General features: G+C 51.2%; 1 protein-coding gene across 4 annotated transcripts in view; it reads right to left on the reverse strand.

Moving 5' to 3' along the window:
- GRID1 (glutamate ionotropic receptor delta type subunit 1) overlaps positions 1 to 25,285 on the reverse strand; it is a 687,268-nt gene that overhangs the window by 532,836 nt on the left and 129,147 nt on the right. For all 4 annotated transcript variants that reach the window (XM_070364586.1, XM_070364587.1, XM_070364585.1 and 1 more), the window contains one exon: positions 9,686 to 9,970. In XM_070364586.1, coding sequence (XP_070220687.1) covers positions 9,686 to 9,970 — 285 coding nt within the window. The remainder of the gene's footprint in view (positions 1 to 9,685; positions 9,971 to 25,285) is intronic.

Consider the following 25,285-nt stretch of genomic DNA (forward strand, 5'->3'; position numbering starts at 1 on the left):
ATAGCCTTGACTAGATGGACCTTTGTTAGCAAAGTAATATCTCTGCTTTTCAATATACTATCTAGGTTGGTCATAACTTTCCTTCCAAGGAATAAGCGTCTTTTAATTTCATGGCTGCAGTCACCATCTGCAGTGACTTTGGAGCCCAAAAAAATAAAGTCTGACACTGTTTCCACTGTTTCCCCATCTATTTCCCATGAAGGGATCTCTGGACTCCATGAAATCATATATTATTGTTGTAATTGGGAATCTCATAAAAAGAAACAAATGTTTCCTAGAAAAATAAATAGTCAGTGAAATGCCCCCAGTCATACATTCATCCACTCATATACTGAATACTTCTTGAGCACCTACTATATTCCAGGTGCTATTCTAAATGCTGGATATGCAGCATTACTTACCAAAACACACAGGATCCCTGCTTGAGTGGAACTCACATCCTCATTAGGGGAAGGTAAACATCAAAAAATAAGCAAATGTCAGTAAATTCAATGAAAAAAAAAGGCATGGATAGGAGAAGAGGGCGTCAAGAGGAAAAGGAGCTCAATTTTTTAATCAATTGATGAGAAAAGGCCTGTGGGGGGCAGAGGGGATTGGAGCAAAGCCCTGAAGGTGAGGACGCAGCCTGCAGATATCTATGGGAAGCGTGTCCCAAGCAGAGGGAACAGCCAGTGCAAAGGTTCTGATGCCTAATTGTCCCGGCACGTTCATGGAGCAACGGAGAGCAGGAGGCGGGCAGACGGGGTGGAGTGAGGAGAGAGGGTGACAGTGAGCAGGGCAGGGAGGCCAGCTGCAAGGACCGTGGCTGTTATTCCAGAGCAGTGGGGACAGTTTCAGTCACCACAATGGACCTTCGAGTTTAGATCTGAGGCTCCCACACAACCTCTTAGGGGCTCCTGGGGCCTTTCTGCATCCTTAGCTTCCCGAGGAGAAGGGCATTCTTAACACTGTTTCAGAGATGCTGTCTAAACACAAGTCAAGCAAGACTTATGACCACCCACCCCCAGGTCCCACCTGCTGAGCAACCAGGAAAGGAAACCCACTTCCCAGGCCTCAAAAAAGGGTACTTCGGAGCTGGATGCCATCTGCTGAGATCCCTTTGTAAGAAGCAAAGGAAAACTTTTAAAGACTCTCAACCCGCTAGAGCACTGAGCATGTGCCTGGCCAGGACCTGCCAGGAACCTAGGAAAGAAGTGCTATGATACCCATCTTACAGATCAGTAAAACCAAGGCTCTGAAGGGCAACCACAGTTCACCCAGGATGCAATAAGCAACGAAGCGGGACTCACGTGCAGTTCTTTTCTGATGCTGGAGTCTGTGCTCATAACTACCCAAATGTCACCTCTCAAGGAGGTGCCAGATCTTGCCTGGCAAGGGAAAACAAGTCATCTCTGGCCAGCGAGCAGACGGTCAGGGCTCTCATCTGGATGGAGACAGCTTTAGCCTGAACACCATTCCCAGCTGCTGCGGGGCTTCCACAGCTCTCCCCTCCTCTCCCCCGCCTTTCACGCCTCCCTGTCCTTTCCCTGTCTTCTGGTCAGACACACTGGCACTCCAGGTCTCTGAAAATGCTCCTAGGAGCAGAGGACACTGCAGGTTCCAGGCACATAACATTCTTTTCAGGGCCTATGGTCTTCCAGCAACTGCTGAAGTGACTGGGGCCAGAAGGAAGTTAGTTATGATGGTCTCTCTTCACAACAAAGGCATTTCTATATACCTGGCAACATTCTGCACCTCGACTGGGATAGCAGTTACTCTATTACACATATTTGTCAAAATCCATCAAACAGCACGTGTCTAATGAGTGCATTTTATTGCATACCAATTATGCCTCAATACAGTTCACTTCAAAAAATGAAGGGACTCCCCTGACATTGCTGGATCTGTTAGGAAAGAGCCATGCTCTCCCAGAGAGGAGGGTAAGAGATGCTTCAGTTGAGACAATGAAGAGGACGTTCTATTTCACTTCACTAGGAGAGCGGGCAGGGGTCTCACTGGGCCAATGGTCCTTCCAGATGTTTGGGGCCACATCTTGTGGATACCCTTCCTAGAATTCTAGTAGAATTCTAATATTTAACAGAAAAACCTGTTCCCTCTTGTGTGCTGGGGCTGAGGAGGTCTGGAGAAGCAGGGTTGGCAGGATGGGAAAGTCAAGGGGGCCGTATTTGTCTTCCAAGGGGGCACTGTGGCACTGCATGGGAAGAAGGAAGTGTAGGTCTGGCCAAGGTCTTGGTGTGGCAACTCCCTCGGTCCAGCTGTGCAACGGGCCATGGGGCGAGGGTGGCCGGCACCCCTGTCTTCCTGTCCTTCATCCGGCATCTCCTTACGTCCTCAGACGCACCATGGAATCCGACAGAAGGGTGATGGAACTTCAGAGTTAATGAACTTTAATCTTCCAGCAAATGCTACAATTAACGTGCCCTGAAGTGCAGTTGCTTTATAATTAGATCGAAGAACAAAACCCAAAACACTCGTCCCAGTAAAGTTATTGTCGAACTTCTTGGTAGGTTTCCTAGCAATTAAACTCACTTACTCATTTCTCTTGGAAAAAGTATTTATTACTTCAATTTAAACTAATGCCATAATGATATGATACGTGTTATTAATAAGAAGGCTCACCGGAGCAGCTCAGTTGTCTGACTTCCTATGCCAGACATCAGAAAGGAGACTTTGTTGGCATGAAGCATTGGTTAAAATAGTAGGTGTCCAATTCTCTTTCTTCTGAGGAGTTTCCTATCAGGAGGACTCGGGGTGAAGACCAACTGCCAACAGATGTTCACCAAGGGAACCTGTCAGGCTGTCCAGCTGAGAAGGTGTGATGACTCATCAGAGCCACTTGGGACTGCGCAGTGAGTCTTTGGGGACTCCTAGCAACTCCCCTCCACCACCAAGGTGGCCTGGAGTGTCCCCTGCAGGTGAGAGAGCTGACCCTGAACTCTCTCTCTTCCTGCAAGCACCAAGGACGTAAGCAAGATGTTTCCTGGACTGCAGAACAAGCCATAGCAGAGATGAGCCAGCTCAGAGGCCAGGGGGCTCCAGCAGTTGTAGCTTCTGAGTAAGGAAGTCTTCCTGAGCACTCAGGTGCTAGGCGCTGTGCTAAGCTCTTACGGTTGTTCAATGGCTCAGTCGTGTCCGAGTCTTTGCAATCCCATAGACTGCAGCATGCCAGGCTTCCCTGTGCTTCACTATCTCCCAGAATATGCTCAAACTCACGTCCATTGATTTGGTGATGCCAACTAAGCCCTTGGCATGTATTAATGCATTTAATCCCCACAGCAAGCACAGCAAATAGGAATGATTACTTTATTCCCCTTAGACAGATCAGGAAACCATTGCAGAGAGAGGTTGAGTGACTTGTCCAGTGTCACACAGCTATAGAGGCAGAGCCAGCATTCAGCTGAAGCAGACTGCTCCCAAGTCCATGCTCCTAACCACTGTACTCAAGGATAATCCTGAGGAGGGACAAACAGCCAAAGCTCTCACGCCAAGACTCTACCAAGCCCTATGCCAACATCCAGTCCTGGGAAGGAAGAATACTGACGACTGCCACTCTTAGTTCCCACTCATGATTTGTTATTATCATACAGACCGTTTGCCACGTACCGGAACTCTGCCAGGGGTTTTAATCTGCAGCTCAGAAATTACCATCCCTATTCTTAGATGACAAAAAGGGAATTCACCATGGGCGATCAGCGGGAAGGATGGCAACCCTCACTGTTGTATTTACTATTTTTGGTACTTGATAGAAAACTTTAAAGACGTTAAACAAAAAAACAGATCTCCCATCTTTGTCCCAAGTCACTGTGCTTCCCTCCCTGACACAGCTCTCCCCTGACACTGTACGTGTACTCACACACACACGTGACCTTGCTTCTACCCAGAGCAATACTGACACCACCACCCTCACTTTGCTGCTATGAGCTAACAGTACCCTGCGTTGGAACCATGGCCTCTTGGTTCATTAGGAATCGTGGTTTCCCATTATGTATGTATCATAACATATTTAACCATTATGGTTGTTGGCAGTATCTGTGGTCACCAACAGTGCTCCAGTAAACCCTTGTACATTAAGTGAAGAGTCTACCTGCGGGCCTTGCTCCCCACAGCTTTGCCACAAGGATTAAGAGGCTGTGAGCAAAGCTGTGGTGACCTGGGCTTCAGGAATCACACTTAGCCAACCCCCTACTCACCAGCCACTCACTCAGTTTTCTGAGTCACAGTTTCCTCACCTGTAAAACGAGGGTGGTATGAACCCACTTCGAAGGATTGCTGTAAGGATGCCATGAGCTGGAGCACGCACAGTGCTTGCATGGCGCCCTGCTTGGAGTGAGGCTGGAGAAACATGAACTGTGACTCACAGACATCTGGGCCGCCTGGTCACCTGGGAAGTTCAGGGCCTGCCTCGGGGTCTGGGATTTGTCCTCAGCTTGTTCCTGTGCATTAGCATCTTTCCTTTCAGAGGAAGCCAATGAGTCTGGACACAGACAACAGAAAGACCAGAGCCCTCCAGAAAAGAAGACCCGAGTCTGTCTTCAGGCCTCTGGACTGGGTGTAATGAATAGGACCCAGAGGTACCACCTGAGGAGGCGAGCTATGGCTCTCAAGGATTTCTGGAGATTCTGTGCTCACCAGTGAGGCCTCTAAGGCCTGCTTGGCCCCGAGCTCCAGCCCCACCCTTGGCCACTGCCCACAATCCAGCCATATCTTTTCCCTCTCTGTTGCCCCCAGGCCTTCCAGCATGCTTTCCTTCTGCCTGGCACACTCTTCCTCCTATCTGCCCCCAGTGCCCTCTGCTTGCCTATTTCCTACTTCAAGTCCTTTAGAGGCTTGCGTACATGCCACCTCCTTCAGGAAGCCCTCCTGAACCACCATGCCACAAGCTGCGCAGTCACCACTAAGATAAGATCAGTTCCATGGCCACAGCAGAGCAAAGCAGTGTCAGGGAAGAATGTCAGGCCATAGCTGCAGGGAGAGATGGTCTAGCCATAGGGATCCAGGCATACTCAGAGCCAGGACCTAGCTGTGGACACTCAGGCTGGAGGGCAACATCTGCTCTCAGAGCAGAGAGGAAGGTTTCCGCGGGAGAATATCTTTATACCATTTGGATAGGGAAAGACCTCTTAAATGAGATAGGAAATGGAGCTACTTGTCTAAAAGATGAATAAATTGGATACTACAGTATAGAACTTCTGCCAACTAAGGCAGCTAACTGAAAGAAGGCATTTAACATCCCTAACTTACAAAAGAAAAGTCTCAATTTTAAAAATGGGCAAAAATTTTAAACTACACATGGGTATTTAGAAGAGCAAACAAAAATAGCGCATAAAGATACGCTCAGCTTCATCTTTTATCATGGCAATACAAATCAAAATCACAGTGAGACACCTTCCACATGAAAATCTTAAAACTAAAAGCAATGCCAGGTGTTGGTGAGGTTGGGGAGCTTCGAGAATTCTCTTACATTGCAGATAGCAGTGAAAATAGGTAGAAATGCTTTGGAAAGTAATTTGGAATGATCTAACAAAGTAAAACATGCATAGGCCCAATAGTTCACAATATTTAATAAAAAATAAAGCAATCACAATCATCAATCAATTAAAAATAAATAAACATTTAAGAAAAGAAAGCAATCACAAAAGTGTACAGTAGTTTAACTCAAGATGTTTAAGGTTCATGGAGAGGCCAAACTAGGCAGTAAGTATTTTAGGATGCATACTTGTATGATAAGCTATAAAGAAAAGCAAGGAGCTCATTAGAACACAATCATGATACTGGTCAGATCCCCTAGGTAGATGACATGATACGATGAGGACACTTAAGGCTCCTGTACATTTTTTATTGTTTTTTAATTTTATTTTATTTTTAAACTTTACATAATTGTATTAGTTCTGCCAAATATCAAAATGAATCCACCACAGGTATACATGTGTTCCCCCTCCTGAACCCTCCTCTCCTGTACATTTTTTAAACTGGTCTGGGTTCGTGGGAGCTCACTTCATTATCATTCTTTTAACTTGACATATACATTGTAAAAGTGTGCAACTTTTAACTTAAAAAAATAATTTAAAAACAAGCACAAATAGGAAATGGACACACATTTAGAGCCCCAAGCTTTTGCTTCTGTGGAATCCCTGCTGCCAACTCATCCCAGGCCTGCAAGCTGGTTCAAGAGGCTAACAGGGAGCATCACACCCCAAAGATGCTATGGAGGAAGGAGCCCTGGGGTCCTAACTTCACATCCCAGCCCTGTGCAACTTTAGCCAAGATACTCCAACCATCTGTTTCAACATCTAAAATGAGTACCTAGCAAAATAGTTGTGCATGGTAGGGACTCAGTGAATATTTGTTGAATGAATGAGTCAATGGTTTCTAAGATCCCACCATAAATACATCCCTCATCCAAATGTGCTCACTGGGGAGAAATTGTGGCTGCAGCTTCTAGCACACCCTCCCCAGAACACACATGAATAGCCCAGAAATCCAAGTGGCAAGACAGAAAGTTCTCTCTTCTGTTCAGTCCAAACTTTTGGTATTTTAATGTTACAGATTTTCTCTCCCAAATGTCAGCTTCTCTTTTATTTTTCCTTTCGCTGTCACAACAAGCATACAAGTATTTTCAATGGAATTTTACCAAATGGCACTGCATTCTGTAAACCTTAAACATACAAACTCCTCTCCCACCACTCTGCCAAATTCTGTCGTAGAACTTGCTTTTGCCTTTCTGACCCTTGACCCAGATGCCCAGTCCTCAGGCTCCACCCAAGGCAGGACATTCCTTGGTTTAAAGGAAGGCTGAGGGGCAAAGGAGGAAGGACCAGTCCTTACCTTGCAGGGGTAGGATCTTACACATGACATTTATCCAAGTGACTGACTGCACAAACCTAGGGCATGCCAAGTCCATTCCACACACGCCATCCTTGGCATCAACTCTGCCTGGCTGGTGATAAGAGAAGGCTGGAGCCTAGCAAGCCCCAGATGACAGTAATAAGATGGTGCCATGGCTAAGTGCATGGGCATCAAAGTCAAAAGGAATCTCTCTGAGCCTCATGCTCCTCATCTGTAAAATGCAGCAATAATCCCACTTCAGACAGTTACTAAATAGCCTTAATAAATATATGTAAAGATACTTGCAGATCAGCATCAAAAAAACAAAGTTACTATATCCCAGCCCACTTCTGTGTGACTTCGGAAGAAATGAAACAGTCTTTACACTCAATTTGCTTTGTAATTGGGCTCATCGCAGCTAGTGCTACAGTGGTCGGGTGGAGGAAGGGCCCTGAGGGGTTGTGGAGGCGCCATTTGTCTTGGATGTATCAGTAATGTAAATCCATCCACAGCCCTCAGACAGGCCAATGCCAGCCAAGCTGAGGAGCACTCACACTCTGGATTCTTGGGGCTGCATCAAACAGCATGTGTGTTTCTACACCCTTGGCTTACATAACATATTAAAAATGGGCCACAGATTTGACTGTGTGCAAGGGGCAAGGTCAAAACAAGTCACAGGTGCTGGAGTGGTTTTACAGAGAATGTTTGGGGTAGAAAGCTGGCTTCAAAGGTTGTCAAATCAGGAGGGTAATGGCCAGGGCAGGCAAAGGCAGGAGGTTCTACATAGAACCCAATGAAAGAGCACTGGCCTCCAGGAAGGCTAATGCCAAACGGTCAGCACCTTGGACAGTGACAGCCATGTGTAAGCAGCTCTGAGACGCTTGATTCACAGCCACCTTTAGCAAACAGGGCGGGTTGCTGCCAGTCCATCCCCTGCACCATGATGCTTCATGGAGCAATCACAGCGGTTTATCTTGCTAAGGCCATATGCTTCCTCAGAATCCTTCCCAACAAAGCAATCAAGGTTCAGCCAATTGCCGGCAGTGATCCACCCGAAAAAACCTATTGGTAACCCTGTGTGTTTATAAAATTACTAATAAAGGTCAGTCTGGTTGAAAAGTAACTTCAATCCTACAAGAGATAGCAAAGGTCTCCGTGTGACAAAAGAGGAGTGCACCTTTTGGCTTGACTGGAGGGTCTGGATGGGAGAGGAGAGGGGCAGAGGAGTGTAGCTACAGAACGAAACATGTTTCCTAGCTCACCTCAAAGGTCTTGCCTTGTCTCCCCCACATCTCTCCTTTGTCTTACATTAAAATTCCTTGAAAGGTCCATGTTCTCTGTACCAGCCCCCAGACTATGACATGGTCTCTCCAAGTCCTCCCCAGAGTCAGGGGTTGAGCGGGGGTGGGAGGGAGAAGCCAGGCCCTGGACAGAGTCCAGTTCAAGCACCTGGAGCCTCTGGCCTCCTTTGTCCCCATCACCCCCCTCATCTTAATTTCAGTACAGTGACTGTTTGCTTTTCAATTCCTTCTGGAAGACTCCAGACAGCATATTTGCTTAAGAGCTGAGGACAACATTCCAGTCTTAGAGAAGCAGAGTATTTAGGCAAATGCAAACATATGCTGCTTTCTCTTCTTAGTTACAGTCTTGGCAAAGGGATTATCCACCAAGAGAGGAAAAAAGGACTTTCGAGGGTCCACCTCATCCTACCCCGGCCCCAGCTGTGAGGCGCCAACCCTCACCTTTAAAGATGTACGGTGAGCGGCTGTGGTTATAAAAGGGCAGCGTGCGGGTCCTCGTGAGGGACTGCTCTGAATCTGACTGTGGTGGGCACACGAATCCACACGTGGCAGAACTGCACACACAGCGAATACACACCCAAGTGCGTGCAAACGGGTGGATGTGAGCAAGGCCACGGATTATGTCAGGAGGAAGTCCTGCTCGTGGTACGCCGTGACAGTTAGGCAAGATTTTGGAGCACACAGGATCTCTGAATTATTTCTCATAATTGTATGTAAGTCTCAATTATCTCAGAATAAAAAAATAAACAGGTTTTTTAAACATATAATTTTTTTCAATGAAAAGGTTTTATTTTTAAACCATTTATCTTGGGACCAGAACCGGTCTCCATTTTCACAAAGCAGCCATAGAAAACCTGAAGCTATCTCTTCAAAGCCCATTTTTCTAGTTTCCTAACAACGAAATTATTATTTTTTTTATACAGTAGGCCTTCAAAGAATCCATATCCAGCCATGCCCTGTGTCCCCAGACCCACACGATGCCCACCTGGGTCCACGACATTAAGGTTGTCCCTCTCCCTGACCTTTGCCCCAGCCTGAAACCCTGAAACTAAGGGCAGGTCAGCATGGAGGGAGGCAAGGAGCTGGGGAGGCTGGGAGAGCGTCCAGCAGGAGGGGGACACTTTGCAGAGGAGGCTTCCGGGAGGACCCACGCTGGCCAGTCCCCACCACTGCTGCCTGCGTGCAGCCCTCGGACCCCTGCCAGCAGTTTATTAATATTTTATTGAAAACTCAAAGATGATTCAAACTTCAGCTGTCATGATAAGGTGTTGTTGCTAGGCAACTTTAGTGCCTGTCTACAGATCTGTTTTCAGAGCTCATCCCCTACTCACGAAGCTCAAGGTTGGGTCCCACCACCCAGAGACCCACTCGGTTCAGACCACCAACCGCCGTCCACACGCAGCCCTCTCCAAAGGGCTCAGCCTCCACGAGTGAGGTCCAGCTCGCAGGTCTCCCGGCATCTGGTTGTGCCCCCAGTGGAGCCCCAGGGCAGCCCCTGCCCCCACTCACCATGGCTGTGCCCCCACTGGAGCCCCAGAGCAGCCCCTGCCCCCACTCACCATATTCGCTGTCGTAGAACATGACAAACTTCTGCCAGCGCAGCTCTGTCACCAGCCTGAGCATGACATCATTGAGGCGCACGGGCGGTCTGGAGGCCAGCGTGTAGGCCTCGCCATCGGGGCTGGGGTTCAGATGGCAGGCGGTGCGCGGAGAGCCCCCTGGGTTGCGCTGGACAAAGAGATGCGGGATGTGCATCGCGTCTGTGAGGGACTGCAGGGCGTTGGCAGACGCACAACCAGTGGACGTGACCAAGGCCAGAATCCCCTGGGTCATGAGGTCACAGGCTGGAAAGAGAGGGGAGAGAGAGGGAGGGGTCAGCATGGGGGTGATGCTGCCCTGGCTTCAATTCACACAGCTCACACTGGGCAGCTCATTCCTGGAGTTCCAAGAAACACCGTCTCCCTCCAGGGACCAAGAACCCTGTCAGGCCAGCCCAGAGGTTTTCACAGCCACAGTCTGTGATGCCCTAGTGACGCTGCCAACTAGATACTCTTGTGTCCATTCAACAGATGAGAAAACAGAGGTCAAGAGAGGCATAATCATTCATCCTAGGCTACTCAAACAGGGAGAGTAGAACAAGGCTCCTACCCACATCTGCTGGAGACATTCAGCCATGCTACTATATTAGCTATCTGGTTTCCCACTTGGGCTGTGAGCCTCTTAAGAGCCACAAGCTCATTTTGTTGATCCTTGTATCCCCAAGGCCAAGCCACAGGCCAAGAATGTACTGTGTACTCTACAATCGTTGGCTGAACTGAGCTGATTGGGGCGGAAGGGAATGAATTACATTGGAAAGCCAGGGAGACACTTACCCCCGAAGACCCAGATTGTAGGCAACGAATCCCAGAATCCCTCAGTCTCCTGGCCAAGTCCACTTGATTCATACCATAAAAATACTGGGTCAAACCCCCGGGGAAGTATTTGGTTCCAGAAGACCAGGATTATTTAAAAGCCACTTGACAATAACAAAAGGAAGAGGCTCCCACAGCGGGGCACTGACTGCAGGTGTGGAGGAGGAACACAATCAGGTGTCAGCAGCCATTTCTAGGGTGGGAACACTTAGGGACCGCCTTTTGAAGTCATCCAGTCACCATGAGTTCCAGTAACCCCTTTTAGCCACACTCTTACGCCTTTTTGGAACATCAGACCAATTAATAGAACGATGCACCTCCCAACACTGCAACCCACTGCACCAGTTTTGAAGCAAACATTTATTAATAATGCTTTATGTGACGGCAGGAATGTGGGAAAGCAGATGCAGTTTCAAAACACAGCCTGTGAATGTCAGCAGGCCATCTGCTGCAGACGGCAGACTTTTGAACAACTTTGACAATGCAGATCTTTCAGTTGAGAGCACGTGGGTTTATGCAATGCCTCAGACCAGACTGGGAGAAGGAGATGAAGACCAGAGGGAGGAACCCCAAGGAGCAAGGCAGAGGGAGGCTGGGAAGGTGCGGGAAGAGGAAGACACCCCCAGGCTTTCCAATACCAAAGGCCAGTGGCTCCCCACGCAGGGACAATCACCTTGCACATTCATGGGCTTCAGCACGAGGACAATTTGACTGCCCACAACTCTTCCTGAGGAACCCTTGGGCTTCAACACAAGGCAGAAGGAGGGGGTGGTTAAATCAGAGGTTCTCTACAGTCCCTACTGAAGATCACAGAACCACCTGAACGCTCTGGGCCCTCGCATTCAGGCTCCACCTGGCCAAGCTCACTCCTGAATTGTGATCCAATCCTGCCGTGCTTCTGAGTAAAGCCCTTGGTGGCCCCCTAGAGCCTTGGGCAGGGAGTCAAACTCCTTAGGGCAGGCTCCCCAGCGCCTGCAGCCTCAGGTCCCCCCTGCCGCCCTGCCCCACTGTCCGCCTGTCGTTGTTCCCTGGAACCTATCGCACTTCCTTTTGCCTTCTGGACCTTGACTCTTGCTCCAAGACTCAGACTCTACACCCCAGACTGGCTCAGGACCTTTGTCACGCACTCCGTTTGCACCCCACACCTCCCCTCTCGCGATACTGAATTGTCTCTCTCTGCCACTTGACCTCAGGTTCCAGGGGAATAAAGGTCATGCCCTTACACTCACCATCCTCATCCAGGGACACAACGTGTCTGCCGGCACACAGCAGTCAGTAAAAACTCATACAATAATACCACAGTCCTTGACATTTGCATGCCCTCTGGTCAACAGTTCCACTTTGGGCATCTACCCAAACTATAATATAAAAATAACTTTAGGAAATTCCCTGGTGGTCCAATGGTTACAAAATTTGCTTTCCAATACAGACGCTGCAGTTCAACCCCTGGTCAGGGAGCTAAGATCCCACATGCCACAGGGCCAAAAAAAAAACAAAATATAAAGCAGAAGCAATACGCAACAGACTCAATAAAGACTTTAAAAATGGCCCACATCACAAAAAAAAAAAAAACCTTAAGGAAAAAAAATGGCTTTAGATCCAAAAACATTCAGAGGATACTTATCCAGATTCTTGATATATTGCCAACAATCGAAAAGATGCAAACAGGTGAGCGACACAAAAGTGTTCCACTTGTTGAAAGCACACCCAACCTTTAAAACTATCTATGAAGATACTGCAGTAACATGGGAAAGCATCTGTCATTAAAAAGTTATGTGAAAGTCAGACAAAATTGTACGTACTTTATGATATCAATCAAATAAAACTTAACATGCATGAAAGACAGACCAAAAGGAAATATTGCAAAACACTCAAAGTGACCGCATTTTAGGTGAAGCCTCAACGTGGTTTTCCCTTTTTTCTGTACTTTGCCAAAATTTCATGCTGTGAACAGATTATTCTTTTACAAAAGAAAAATAATCCTTCGGTAATGGATAAGTAAGAAGCTCCAGGAGGAGGGACTATTTTGTGAGAATTTTCTCTGTGCTGAATACTCTGTCGAATCCTCTCTATACATGAGTTCGCATTATTCTCATGACATCCCGGTACAGCAGGCATCACTGTGTCTATTTTCCAGATAACAAGTTGTGAAGCCGCACCACTGATACGCCTTCTGAGGCCGGACTGAGACGCCTTCCTGTCTAAAGATGCTTCTGCGGGGCGACTGTGACAAAACCAGAGCATGACATTTCATACTCGCCAGGATTACAACAATTTCTACAATTAGGTAAAAAGCACGCTTATGAAAAAGACAAGAGAAAATACTAAAAGCCAAGGTCTGTGATGATAAATGGATTTTTCTTTCTTGTACATATTCTCTTTAATGCCAATAACACAGCATTGAAACCTCTTAGAAGCAATCTTGCAGAATTCACCACACATCACGAGGGTGTAAAGTCGCCCAGGATCTCAAGTCTTTGGTCCCACCCAGGACACTCACTGCGCCATCGCAGGGTCTCAGCTCTCCATCACGCACCCCCACCTGCTCCGTCTCAGGTCACTGCCTGACGTCTGATGGCAAGCGCCCCTCCCTGTCCCCGCTGGTGCCCATTCCACAGGTACTCTGTCATTGAGTCACTGAAGCCCCCAAGGCTCCATTTCTCCATCCGAGCCCACATCCTGTACTCCCACGTGGATGGACTTGTTTCTTCCCCGCTATGCGTTTCATGCATACGCTCAGCACACCCTCTAAGCACAAAGCCCTGCAATGAGCATTGAGTTCAGGGTAGGAACAGGACACACACAGGCCCCATCTGCGGAGCTTAGCATCTACCAAGGAGCTGGACTCCACAGTTCAGCCTGGGAGGAAGGAGAGAGGAAGGTCCCTGGGACCCAGAGGAGGGTGAACTCACATGGGGTTAGCATCAGAGCCTCAGAGGAAGAAAAGGATGTAGACCAGGAGAGATGAGGGGGAGCAGGGTGAGTGAGGGGTGCAATGTGACACAGACACAGGGGCTGGGTACCAGGAACGTGCTCAGGGAGCAGGTCCCATGCCCCAGCCCTAGTGGCAGCCACAGACACCAGCTTCTTGGCTGGGCCTGGGCTCCCCAGGGCAGCAGAAGGAGCGCTAGAATCTCACAAAGTCCTGCTTTGGGCTCCTCCGGTCAGCAGCTGTGTGACCATGGGCATGTCTCCTTCCCGAATCCCTGCTGTCTATTAATTCAGGATACAAATCACAGCAGAGCTATGGGAGTTCTGACTTATAATGTGGACCACAGTGCCAACCCCATGCTGGGCCCAAGAAAGACGCCAAACACAGTCAGTCTCCTGCCCCTCTCCCTGAGCATCCCCACCTCCCTATCAATATCCCACCCAAATCCTGTCCAGGAGCCCAAGACATAGGAGTTTACAGCAGAGAATGACCTCACTCCTGCTGCTGACCAGCCCTCCCCTCGGAGGTGGCACCCTGACCCAGCCCAGGACGGCCACCTGCAATAGCACTGAAATCCCTCAAGGCCCCCACCTCCTCCATCAACGAGGTGGGTAATTAAGGGTGGAAGCCTCTCCTAGGCGCTAATGGAGAGGCCTAATACAAGTCAATTTCTAATCCGCTGTGAATGGCCTGCTAATTGGGGCTCTGTTGAAATGATGGTCATTTAGAGGCTCCTAACATAAAAATAATAAGATCAAAATACATCAGATCAAAGCCACACCAGCTATTAGCTTCCACAAGGTTATGGAATGTCCTCATTCCTAGGACAGGGTATCACACAATTCACACCTCCTCTTGGGGAGAGAGACACCGAACCCCAGCGCCACATCCACGACCCTGTCGTATCCACGCTGTGGGACTCTGAGTGAGGGAGGGGCTGACCCTCTCTCGGCCTCCAGGCCTCTGTTTTTTCTGTCAAAGAAAAATGATGGCGTCCCCTTCTCAGAGCTGTCGTGCACGTTCTCAGAAAGGCCTTTGTACGTGAAGAACCATTTGGCACTGCTGGTGCATAATGGGAGTAGAAGTCACTCTGTCTCCAGCTTAGAGGTGTTTTTCAGCTCGCTAGAAGATAACAGCCTTTGTTATAATTCTTTGCCTCTAATAGCATATGGTCATAAAGCTGATCTCCCTCTTGATGATAACAATGCAGGCTTGATGGACTGATAAGAGCTCCCCAAGAATGGCTCATCAGCTGGGAAAGTAAGTAGTAAAGATGAATGTAGTGAAGAGCTTTGAGTGCCCTTAACCTGAGCTCAGTGGCCTAGGAGAACAGAGGTCTCTGGGACATATGACGGATTCCCAGAAAGGAGAAGAAGCAGGCCGTTCAAACTCAGGGCTGGATCTAGACAAGAGGATCCAGGAGCTCAGCCAGCCTTCCCAGACAGCCCCACCATTACATCCCTGCCAGCCTCCCCAGAGGTGCCAGCATCCTGCTGATTCATGATTCTCCAGACACACAACTCTCATGGAAGGACGCACCAGGCATAGCACAGGCCCCCTCAAGGGCAAACAGGATCGCCCTCCTTGTCACCCCAGATGAGCTTTCTGATCCCCTGGTGAAACTGAAGCACAGACAGGGCTGACCACTTGACTAGGGTCATAGAGAGTAAATGGCAACAAGAACATCAGAACCAGACCACCAGGTACCTCTGCAGCCAGTCCCAGGAAGAGATGGTGGCTAGCAGAGGACAAAACCCAGGCTTCCATGACCGACTCTACCGGCCATTCCCTGGGTGGAAACTCCTGGGGCAGATGCACTCTCAACACAGGCCCCAGAGAAGGAGGAAGCAAGCAAGAACACAGCCTCCTTCTGCTACAGGCAAATGGTTGGCTCATCAAGTCACCTGGGGCCTTAGGTTGGCACTGGAGATGAGAGGTGCCCCTGACCACTACTGATTCACACCCAGCCTTCTCCATCCCCAGGGGAACTCCTGGAAAATTCTCAGGCCAAGACTGGGAGAAGCAATACCCCAGGAGGCTTGTGCTGGAAAGGCCAAGACTGGGAGAAGCAATACCCCAGGAGGCTTGTGCTGGAAGAGATGCACAATTGCTGGTGCTGACGCCTGACAGTGATGCTAGTCACAGCCACCCCAGCCCTTTTCTCCACCACGTGCCCTGAATGCATGATGCCCCGGGCACATGCACACCTGCTCCTCCTGGAAGATGTGACGTGGTCTCCAAATAGAGGAGATCCACCTTGCAGTACAGGCTCCTCTGAGGCTGCAAAGCCTCCCCATCCCAGGAGCTAACTGGCCTCTGGGTAGCCCTTTAAAGAAGGACAGGACTTCTCCTGATGGACAAAGCAAGACAGGGTGCTCTGCCTGCGTGGAAGCAGCCTGGTAGAGGTGCCCTCACATCAGAGGGGCCTGGCAAGCCTCTGTTGGTAATAGCAGGCAACCGAAGGGAGGGCCAGGCTGTGGGCAGCCCTGGGCTCAGCTCTGCCCTCCAGAAGTAATGATCTCTCTCTGACCAGGCCCAGCAGGCCAGTCCCCGGCCGTCCAGCACCTCTGTCTGCCCCACACCTGGGCTCCAGTTATCACCTCACTACTTCAATCATTCACAGCCAGGAGCACACACCCTCCCCTGAGCCACCCTCATTATCTGTGCCCTTCCTTTCCTCCTTTCAGCTGGCACAGTCTTTATTAATATTTGAATTCTGGTGGCTAATGCTTTAAATTAAGGTCGCATTTATAAATACTTTATGGTCGATGAATAATTGACCAAACTTAGTATTGTCATAACTCACAGTAAATTATTGATCCATGAAGAATAAATATTTTTCATGTTTTATTAAGACATTTAAAAGGTAAACAAAACCATGGAATAGGGCGGGGGGAACGGATGGCACCACCAGACCGAGGAGATAGAGCTCAGGCCCGGCGGGGCCTTGACCCATCACCACCCGCCATCAGCCCCCAAAGGGGAGGGCACCCGGGCCTCGCAACCCTCCTGAGCACGGGACAGGCTTGACAAGCATCTCGTCCTGCCGACCTTGTGCTTAAGTAACTATCCTCCCAGCATCCTCCTGCCTTCACTCCTGACTCCTGGCTCTGTCCATCTATCGTTATGGTCCCTCTGCTGCAAACTCCTTCTCTCTGCTCTCTCTTCTAATGCAGGATGGCTGCTGAAATCCCAATCCAGGGTCAGCCATGGTGGGTCCACCTGCCCACCCACTTCTCCAGGTCTGTGAGAGTCAGCAAGACCACACACCCAGCAAAGTGGGAACCCAAAGTGGGAAAGCAGGGTCACCAACCTCAACAGGGCTCCACACCCGCCATATCCACTTACACCCTCTCCACCACCTGCCTCGTTCATTCTCCTCAAACCTTCCAGGATTCTCCCCCAAATTCAACTAATGACCTTGCTTCATTCTTCATAGACTAAAAACAGTAGCCAGCGTCAAAAGGAACTCATCCTACTTATCAGCAGATCTACACACCTATCTGTGTTTGTGCTAAAAGCTGAGGAAGGAACCTTCTCCCATCTTAGGCTGATTCCTGCTTATGAGCTCTGGTTACTCCCACCACTTGCCTTCTCCGAGATCCAGACCCAGACCCATCACTATGTCTTCTCTGTGGAACCATCAACCTTATATTAATATATCTGACCCATCCCTTTGAAAGTTAAACCTCGGTTCTGTGGACAGTTCCTGTTATTGCTCCAGCCCAAAGCCCTCACTGGGCTCCTGATGCCCAGCTAGGGGGTCTCCCCCAGTGAGTCCACTGGCAACTCACACTTGGTGCGTCAACACTGAGCTCTCCAGGGTGTGATCCTGCCCCTCCCGATCGCTCAATCTCAGTAAAGGGGCGCCCCCAGCCACCCACTTGCTCTTGAGCCTTCTCTCTCCCTGAGCCTCTGCACCCAAGTCTTCACCAAGCCTTTACCAAGTCCTGAGTGTCTATCTTCAAAATATACCTTGGGTCTGTTGGCTTTCCTCCCTCTCCACTGTCATCACCTTGCTCTGAACCACTGTCGCCTCCCCACTGGACCCCCACACAGCCAACCCCCCGGATCCACATGCCATCCACTCTGCACACCGCAATGCACTGGCCCTCTCAAATGATAACCAGACAGTGCTGTCCCTGCTTAAATGTATTAGCTCCCAACTGCTCTTAAAACAAAGCTCACAACCCCAACAGGGTCCTGCGCCGTCCACTCCCGGGCCCTGCATTCCAGGTGCCGGTTTTCATGCAGGAACTCAGATTTTGCCCACTTGTGGGTCCCCTCACGTCCACCCGCCTTGGACTGCAACACTCCTCTCAGTTCTGTCTGGCTATCTCTCCTCATCCTGTACTTTTGGGGGTAACTGTGATTCCCTCAAGAGAACGTTCCATGACCCCAGCCCTCTCTCATGGTACTCTTCCTATAGAGGGCCCACAGATGTTTGTAATCATGGACTATCTCATGTGGCCGCTGTCAGTCATCCTCGGAACCACAAGCCTGTGAGCAGAAACACCTGCACACTGCTCATCCTCCTGGCCTCTGGCCCAGTGCCCAGCATGGCCTAACAGAGCAACAAACTACTTAATACTCTCAGCAACTCACAAGATCAGCACTATGGGTGTCCATATTTCACGGTGAGGCAGAGCTTTCAAACTTGCCCAAGTCCCCAGATGCTCAGTTCCTCACCAGAGTGAAGCCATATCCTACAGTCTGGAGAAAGGGAGTTTCTTAAAGCCGACCCTCCACTCTAAGGCGGGTTTCACCAAGAGCATAGAGGGGGCTGAGGGGACAGTGAGGAGGAAGTTGGCTGAACCTGAGGCCTGGCCTGGGCAGCAGCCTCTGGGCAGGGGCCTCTCCTGGAGCCCCTCCAGGCTGGCAGCTCCTATGCCCCTCCTGCTTCATGGTCAGCCTAGCCCAAGGAAGCAAAGAGGAGCAAGGCCAGAGGGTCCCGCTGGGTGTTGGACTGGAGCCTGGGGCAGGTGTGCAGCTGGTGCAGGCAGGATGCACGGAACCAGCCAGGAGGGGCAGTTAGGGGAGGGCCAGTGGTTCCATGCCTGTCTCTGGGGCCCTATCCTGATGCCAATTAATGAATCAAACTGACTCCCTGCTCCCGCAGATGCAAAACACAGGAACACTGGGTGGGATCATGCTGGCTTATTTATAGCTCTCCGGCTCCTCGTTAATGACTTTTACTGCTCCGCCAATGGAACGCTAGGCTCCCGGACTGGGATTCACCGGAAGCCTCCACTGTGGAAGTTAAATCAGGACAGTGATGAGTCCTGGGAGACCTGGAGAACCTCGAAAGCAGCCGAGCACTGGGCTGGCGGTGTGTGTGTTGGTGGGGGTGGGGGGGACGCGGTGGGGACGCGATTTCTGCAGCATCTCTCTTCCAAGCCCAGACATCTCCTCTTGGTCTCCCCTCATCCTGCATCTGTGCTTTCACTTACTCATTTCTTCACCCCAAATCCTCTAATCCTCACTGTGTTGGGCCCTGAGCCAGGAGACATGGAAAGCCATGAAATGCAGTCCCCTTTCTTGGGAACCTTAGAAATTCAGCATAAAGTCAAATAATACATACTCAACAGAAGTGTGCTACATCTGGAAAGAAAAGGAATGATTAATTTTGCCTAGCAAAGAGATGTCAGGGAAGAGTTCCATAGAGAAAGAAGCATTGGGGATGGGTCTAAAGGGATGAGTAGGAGTTTGAAAGGCATAGTAGGGGCCAGGCACCATGTGGGCCCATCCAACTAATCCTAGCCCCATAGCCTCCCAGGGAAGTGGGTTCTGTTACCCTATTCTAGACAGGAAGCGCAGGAGCACAGACTCAAGGTTCGAGTGTTGCTTGAAGCCACAGGAGGGCCTGGATTGTAACCCTGAGCTGTCTCTGACTGCAAAGTTAAGTATGTGGGCTCAGGAGGCAGGCAGGACCACTGCTATAGCTCTGTGCTGTCAAGCAAGTCACTTAACCTCTCTGAGACTCATTTCCTCACCTATAAATGGGCTAAGAACAGGCCCCACCTCTAGGGCTCTCATGAGGATTAAATGAGCACCGTGAACCAGAGGTCACATTTGCATGCACATGGACAGGCCAGACCGTGGGGCCTGCCCCTAGCTCTCCCCATGTCCTCAGGCTGCCCAAGGCCAGTTCCATGCCTGCCCTTCCCTCCTTCTGCATGTGCCAAGGCCATCCAGACACCAGGCCCCAGCCTGGCACTCTTTCCCAGGCCTACTGACCCTCTCAAATGGGGACCTGAGGCTACACGGGGCTTCCGATTCTCCCTTTGCATCTCAACCTGTGTCTGACTTCCTCTAGCTCTCTCTGGCTCTCTCTCTTATTCTCTCTGTTTCCCACTTTCTAAGTCTCAGCTCTCTGTCAGAGAGATAGAGAATGTGTTGTATGTGAATCTCTCTCTAGTACAAGCCACCAGCCTCTACTCTCTCTGCCTGTAGGACTGACCACCCAGGAGGGACTGAGCCCGCACATTTATGCCTTGGCACCTACTCTCCGTCCATTGGAAGCTGACCCATGGATGCTCACCTGTCAGGCCCTCAGCTCTCCAGTGTTCCCACCCCAGGGAATTAGTGAGGCAAGAGCAAGTCTCACCTCTGGGCCAGGGCCCCTCTCAGGAAAATGGGGAGGGATAGCAACATCCCCATCCTGCCAAGCTCGGTTCCAATCTCCAGCCACAAGACCGCATGCTAAGCCTGCCAGCAGGCTTCCAGAAGGCAGCCTCTGTGCTCCCAGGTACAAAGCAGGAGTCCCTGAGGCCAGACATGTCAGGCTCAAATCACTGCACCTGCATGCCCCTGCTAGAAATCCACATCGCTGTCACCTCCTCATCGTTCCAGACCAAGCATCCAGGGGTCTCCTTCGCCCAATCAGAACAGCACAAGCCTTCCCCTGATGTCTCCCTACCATACACACAATTACAGCTCAGTGTCACTGTTTGTTTAGGGGTCTCTGTCACCTCTGGAATGAGCCCCGTAACACCTCTCCATCCCTAGCACCCAGCTGGGATGGATGGAGGTGTCTCAGGGAGCAGGCGACAACAGGGCAATGCTGCATGAACACGATGCTGGCCCCGACCTGCCACCATCGATGGGAGCCCCACGGCTGCGCTCACCAAGAACCCCTCAAGGCCGTATTTTGTCACCACCCTATGGGGCTGTCTCTAGGGTCAGGATCCGCAGGGACCCCCACACACACCTCAGCTCCCCTCCAACAGCCAGGGCAGGGCAGGCCTGGGTGAATCCAGCCCTCCGTGTCACTCCCTGGCCTGTCACCTGGTTGGACCCACGCCAGAAGCCTTCCCGAATGGCAGAGACAGCCACTCTCCAGGGTAGGGAATCATTGTGGAACTCCGAGCTTCTGGGCTCTACTGCCCAGAGGAGCCCTCAGTCCATTCTGTCGCCTTCCCGGGTTGCATGACTGGAGAGACACACCCAGGCTCCAGATGTGAGCCTTGAGCTCAACACGGCCAACTGCCAGATGTCCCTCCAACAAGGGGCCTGGCTGCCTGACCCTCTTCCAGGCCCGCCCCTCCACAGTTCAGCCGCTTCCTCACTGTGCCCTGCCTACTTGCCAGCCCGCCTTGGCTATCACCAGCCTCCATGCTCTGCAGCCAAGCCCAGGAAGACAAGCAATAAAGGGCAGCCCCTCACACCTTCCCCACTCCTCATACACGGCTCCCCCACAGCCCTCAGTAAATGGCACAGGAGGCAGGATGCTGGGCAACACCAGGGAGGTGATGGGGCTGCTTACACCACCCGGGTCCTGCCACGTTCTTCATGGCCTTGTCGTGGTCCTTGTGTGGGCAAGTCCAAACAGGCAGTGATCCACACTTACTGTTTCAAACCCACAGCAGACTGAGCAAAACGGTCGAGGGGAAGAGGCCCCACAAATTCCTGACGTGTCTCTTAGGCGTGCACTACTCTCCATCCTGCCCTCTGATACTCTCCCAAGAGGCAGCAATCTAGAAACCCAAGCCACCTCCTGTCACCTTGCATCCAGGAGCCTGAGCTGGACACTTGTCAGATGTCATCGTCTAATCTTTTTTTAATGGGAGGAGGGCAGGGAGGGATGGGTCACGGCAACCACATTACACAGAAGACATGAGAAGAAACCTCTGGCACAAAATACATCTTGAATCAATTCTAGGATGCTAATTCCTTCCTCTTGGGAAGTCTGTTCATTCACTTCTCAAGCACTTAGCACCCTCCTTTAAACTGAAACCCACATTAGTGCAGAGGACACCCACTGACACACTGTCCAGCCCTCTGGGGCAAAAGCAGAAAGAAAGGAAGCACTCTGTCTGTCACAGAGAGAGGAACAGTGCAACTGTCAGAGGACAGGTCCTGGCGCTGAACCGTCTTGACTCTGCTCTTACAGAGTCAAGTTACATGTGGCGTGAGTTACAGTTACATGTGGCTTGGGCAAGTTATACCCTCTCTAGACCCCACATTAAAAATGGAATTACAACACTGATTTCAAATATGATCAACGCATTTAACCAAGCAAACCAGACAAAGACAAACACAAAACAGAGTGCCTACCAGTGGGCACTAAGGAGAATCAGATGAGTTTGAACCCAAGAAGCCCCTTGGCCACCACCACCAAGTCCAGTTAACTGACCACCTTATTGCATGAGGCGTGAGCTAAGACTAGAGGGGGAAGTGGCCCAGCTGGGTTCAAACCCAGATCCAGGTCAGCGGAGCAAGGCCTGGGCTGCTGGTTAGTGCTGGGCACGCCCAAGGCCAACCTCGGCCCACCTGTGCACAAGCCCAGAAACGTGCCAGCTGCAGCTCTGCTGGTGAGGGGTGGGCAGGGAGGAGGCCAACACCCAGCCTGGGTGCCTGCCAAAGCCGACAGCCGCTTTGCTCCTTCACCCCAGGGCCCTGCACGCCCTTGAGTTCTAACAGCTCCTCATTACCCTAACAGCCATCATGACAACACCCAGCCTCTAAAATTGTAGAGACAGAGCCCCTTTTAGAGAATGAGACTAAAGGAGGCAGCTGCCCCTGCTCCCAGTGGCCATGACCTGAGGATCTTTCAAGATAAGAGAAGAGGATGGTGAGGGTGCTGGCCTGGCCCCAGAGGCAGCCTTCCCATCTGAACCAGCCCTGCAACCCGAAATAAAAGCAAAACCCTCAGGACACAGGCTGTGGCTTGTGTGACCCTGCCATTCAGGCCAGCTCTGCTGATCGCAGTCTAGAGGACATCTCATGCCTGAGATATGCACGGGAGAGCCCAGCTGGTGCAGGGACATCACCCACCCCAGCTCTCAGGTGCTTTGAAGCAGATGGGGAGAGAGAAACCAGAAATCTCCTGGAGCCAGCAGGGATGAGAAGGGATCTTTGCCAGTGATAATGAAAATTTTCACAGTAGCAGATGCTTGCAGAAAATTAAAAAAACAATACAACCAATTTCACAAACCAGAGAGGAACTTAAGAGAAACATGGTCGGAGGGCTCGATGTTCCCACTGATACCTTTCTAACCACAAGAGCACTAGAAAGGAGCCAGGTCCTCCCCACCAGGTAGTGAAATTGCCCCCAAGAGCCCATCCCAAATGTCTCCAAGCACCTACTATGTGCCCAGCTGGGGGCCATGCTGGGAACACAGGGATGATGCAGATCTGGCCCCAGGTCCCAGAACGTCATCTGGAGGGGGACCCAAAACAGGGACCAGACGTGGCTCAGTGTCCATGGAAGGATGGCAGGCAGAAGGCGTGTGGGTAGGTGGTCATGTGGCCTGGAGTACAAAGGGTTTCACAAAGGACAGAGCTAAAAATGCTGGACCAAAACACGGATAAAGGGGGATCAAGAGAAAGAGGGCAACCAGGTGAGTGGCCTGGAGAGAGCCAAGGCCCACACGTAGCTTTGTGTGTGTGTGTGTTTATTTTAATTGGATGATCATTACTTTACAATAGCATGATGGGTTTTGCCATGGATCAGCCACAGGCGGATCTGCCAGGAATGGACCACTCATTCTGGCAGGAGGGGAATGTGAGGAGGTAGGTTTACCATGGAGGTCTTGCCTGCTCAGCTGAAGGGCTTTGTTTTGACTGCTTGAGCACCAGGGAGCCCTGGAGGGTCCTGAGCACAGGCAAGGCCTGCCTTTGGAAAAGAGGCCCCAGTGAGAGCACAGCAAGAGGGCAGGAGGCCTAGGCTGACCGCTCCTGCTCCTCGTCCTGGAAGGACGCAGGTCAAGGAGCGCAGGGGAGGAGGCAGAGAGCACAGTCGAGGCCATTAAAGGTCAGGGGACAGCGTCAGCTTGAAGCACAGAGTTGGGGGGCAAACAGAGGGGCAGGCCTGGGAGCCCAGGCCCCAGCCCAGCACCAGCAGGACCGAAGGAGGGCGCCTGTCGCCTAGCAGCACGCACTGCCCTTACAAGCCGGCATTCACAGGCCCAGGAAGACAAATCCCCCCTGCAGAAGGGACAGCTCAGGTTTAGTGACATGAGGTCTCTTGCTAGGTCTGATCCACCCCCGGGAAATGAGCATGAATTAGAAAACTCAGGCCTTCTGAGAGGCACCTCGAGCCTGGGCCGAGGGCCCAAGGGACAGGACAGGACAAGAGCCGGTGCCTCCCAGCTCTTCAGGGAATGAGGCCAGTCCATCAGCCTGCAGTCAGCATCCGAGGAGACCCTTTGAGGCTTCAGAGAGCTTGGAGAGGCCTGAGTGCCAGGGAAGAAGCTGGTAGAGGAGAGAAGATGAGGGTTAAAGGAAATGGAGTGTCCCCACCCAGCTCTGCCCTCACGGGAACCCCACGGAGGCCACGCATGCTGCAGGCCAGGGTATGTCTGGGGCCCAGCCACACTGGCACACCTGGGAGGCAGTAGGCAGGGCTGCGCCGGGCCTGTGTGCTGAAGGGGACAAGAGGCTGAAGGATGCACCCTAGGGGAGGCAGCCTAGGCACACAGGGCATCAGAGCCAAGGGGGACCTGACGTTCAAGGACCTGTCACTGGAATTGATCACGTCCAAGACCCCGATGGTGTAACCACAGACAAAGCCATGTCCCTTAACTCTCCAAGTCACAGTGGGCACACGCAGCACATGAGCCTTTCCAGACAGGCCAGCTTGAGGGGAGCAGGCACCCCCTTCCTCATCATCCATCAGGCACCGGCATCTCGGTCAAGCAGGAGACAGTAATGCCAGGTACACGCACAGAACAGCACCATCGCAGGTGGGGGCACCTGTGAGCCTGTCCTCCTCCCCAGGGCAAGCTTATCTGGGCACAGGCACCCTATGTGAGGTCCCAGTTGCTGGGAGAGGAGCCTGGGGACCCAAGTTCCCCTGCAGCCGGCCTGCTTCTGGAGGGCTGTGTGTGCATCAAACCTGGGGCATGGAGGGAGGGCTCAGGGGATAAATGAGAAACACCCCTCCCACACACACACAAAGAAACCAGCACTGCATGCTGCTATTGTGATCTGCACTCCCCAAGGCATTTTCTCGCTGTAAAAGAGGCTCGTTGTGGATGGTTAGATATAGAAGGTATAGCAGGTTACAGTAGGTTGAAGTGGTGCCCAGCTCCAGCCCTGCTCTGGGTGAGGAAGACAGCACCCCATCTCTCCTCTGCCCAGACACCTTCCCTGGAGAAGACAAGGGGACAAGGGGGCAGGAAGACACAGCCAGCAGTGCCCACACCAGAAGGGGACAGGGAAGCTGTGGGCTAGGGGCTTGGTCCCTCTGAATGCCCCAGCCAGCAAGCATGCATGCACACCACTCTGCACAGAGGAGATCCCCTGGCGGCTGCCCAAGCCACACTCCAAGCCAATGAGCAGGGATTTGGCAGGGATGACTCCAGGCAGTTCTG

This window comes from Bos mutus, chromosome 28, assembly GCF_027580195.1.
Source record: "Bos mutus isolate GX-2022 chromosome 28, NWIPB_WYAK_1.1, whole genome shotgun sequence".
Taxonomy (NCBI): Eukaryota; Metazoa; Chordata; class Mammalia; order Artiodactyla; family Bovidae; genus Bos; species Bos mutus.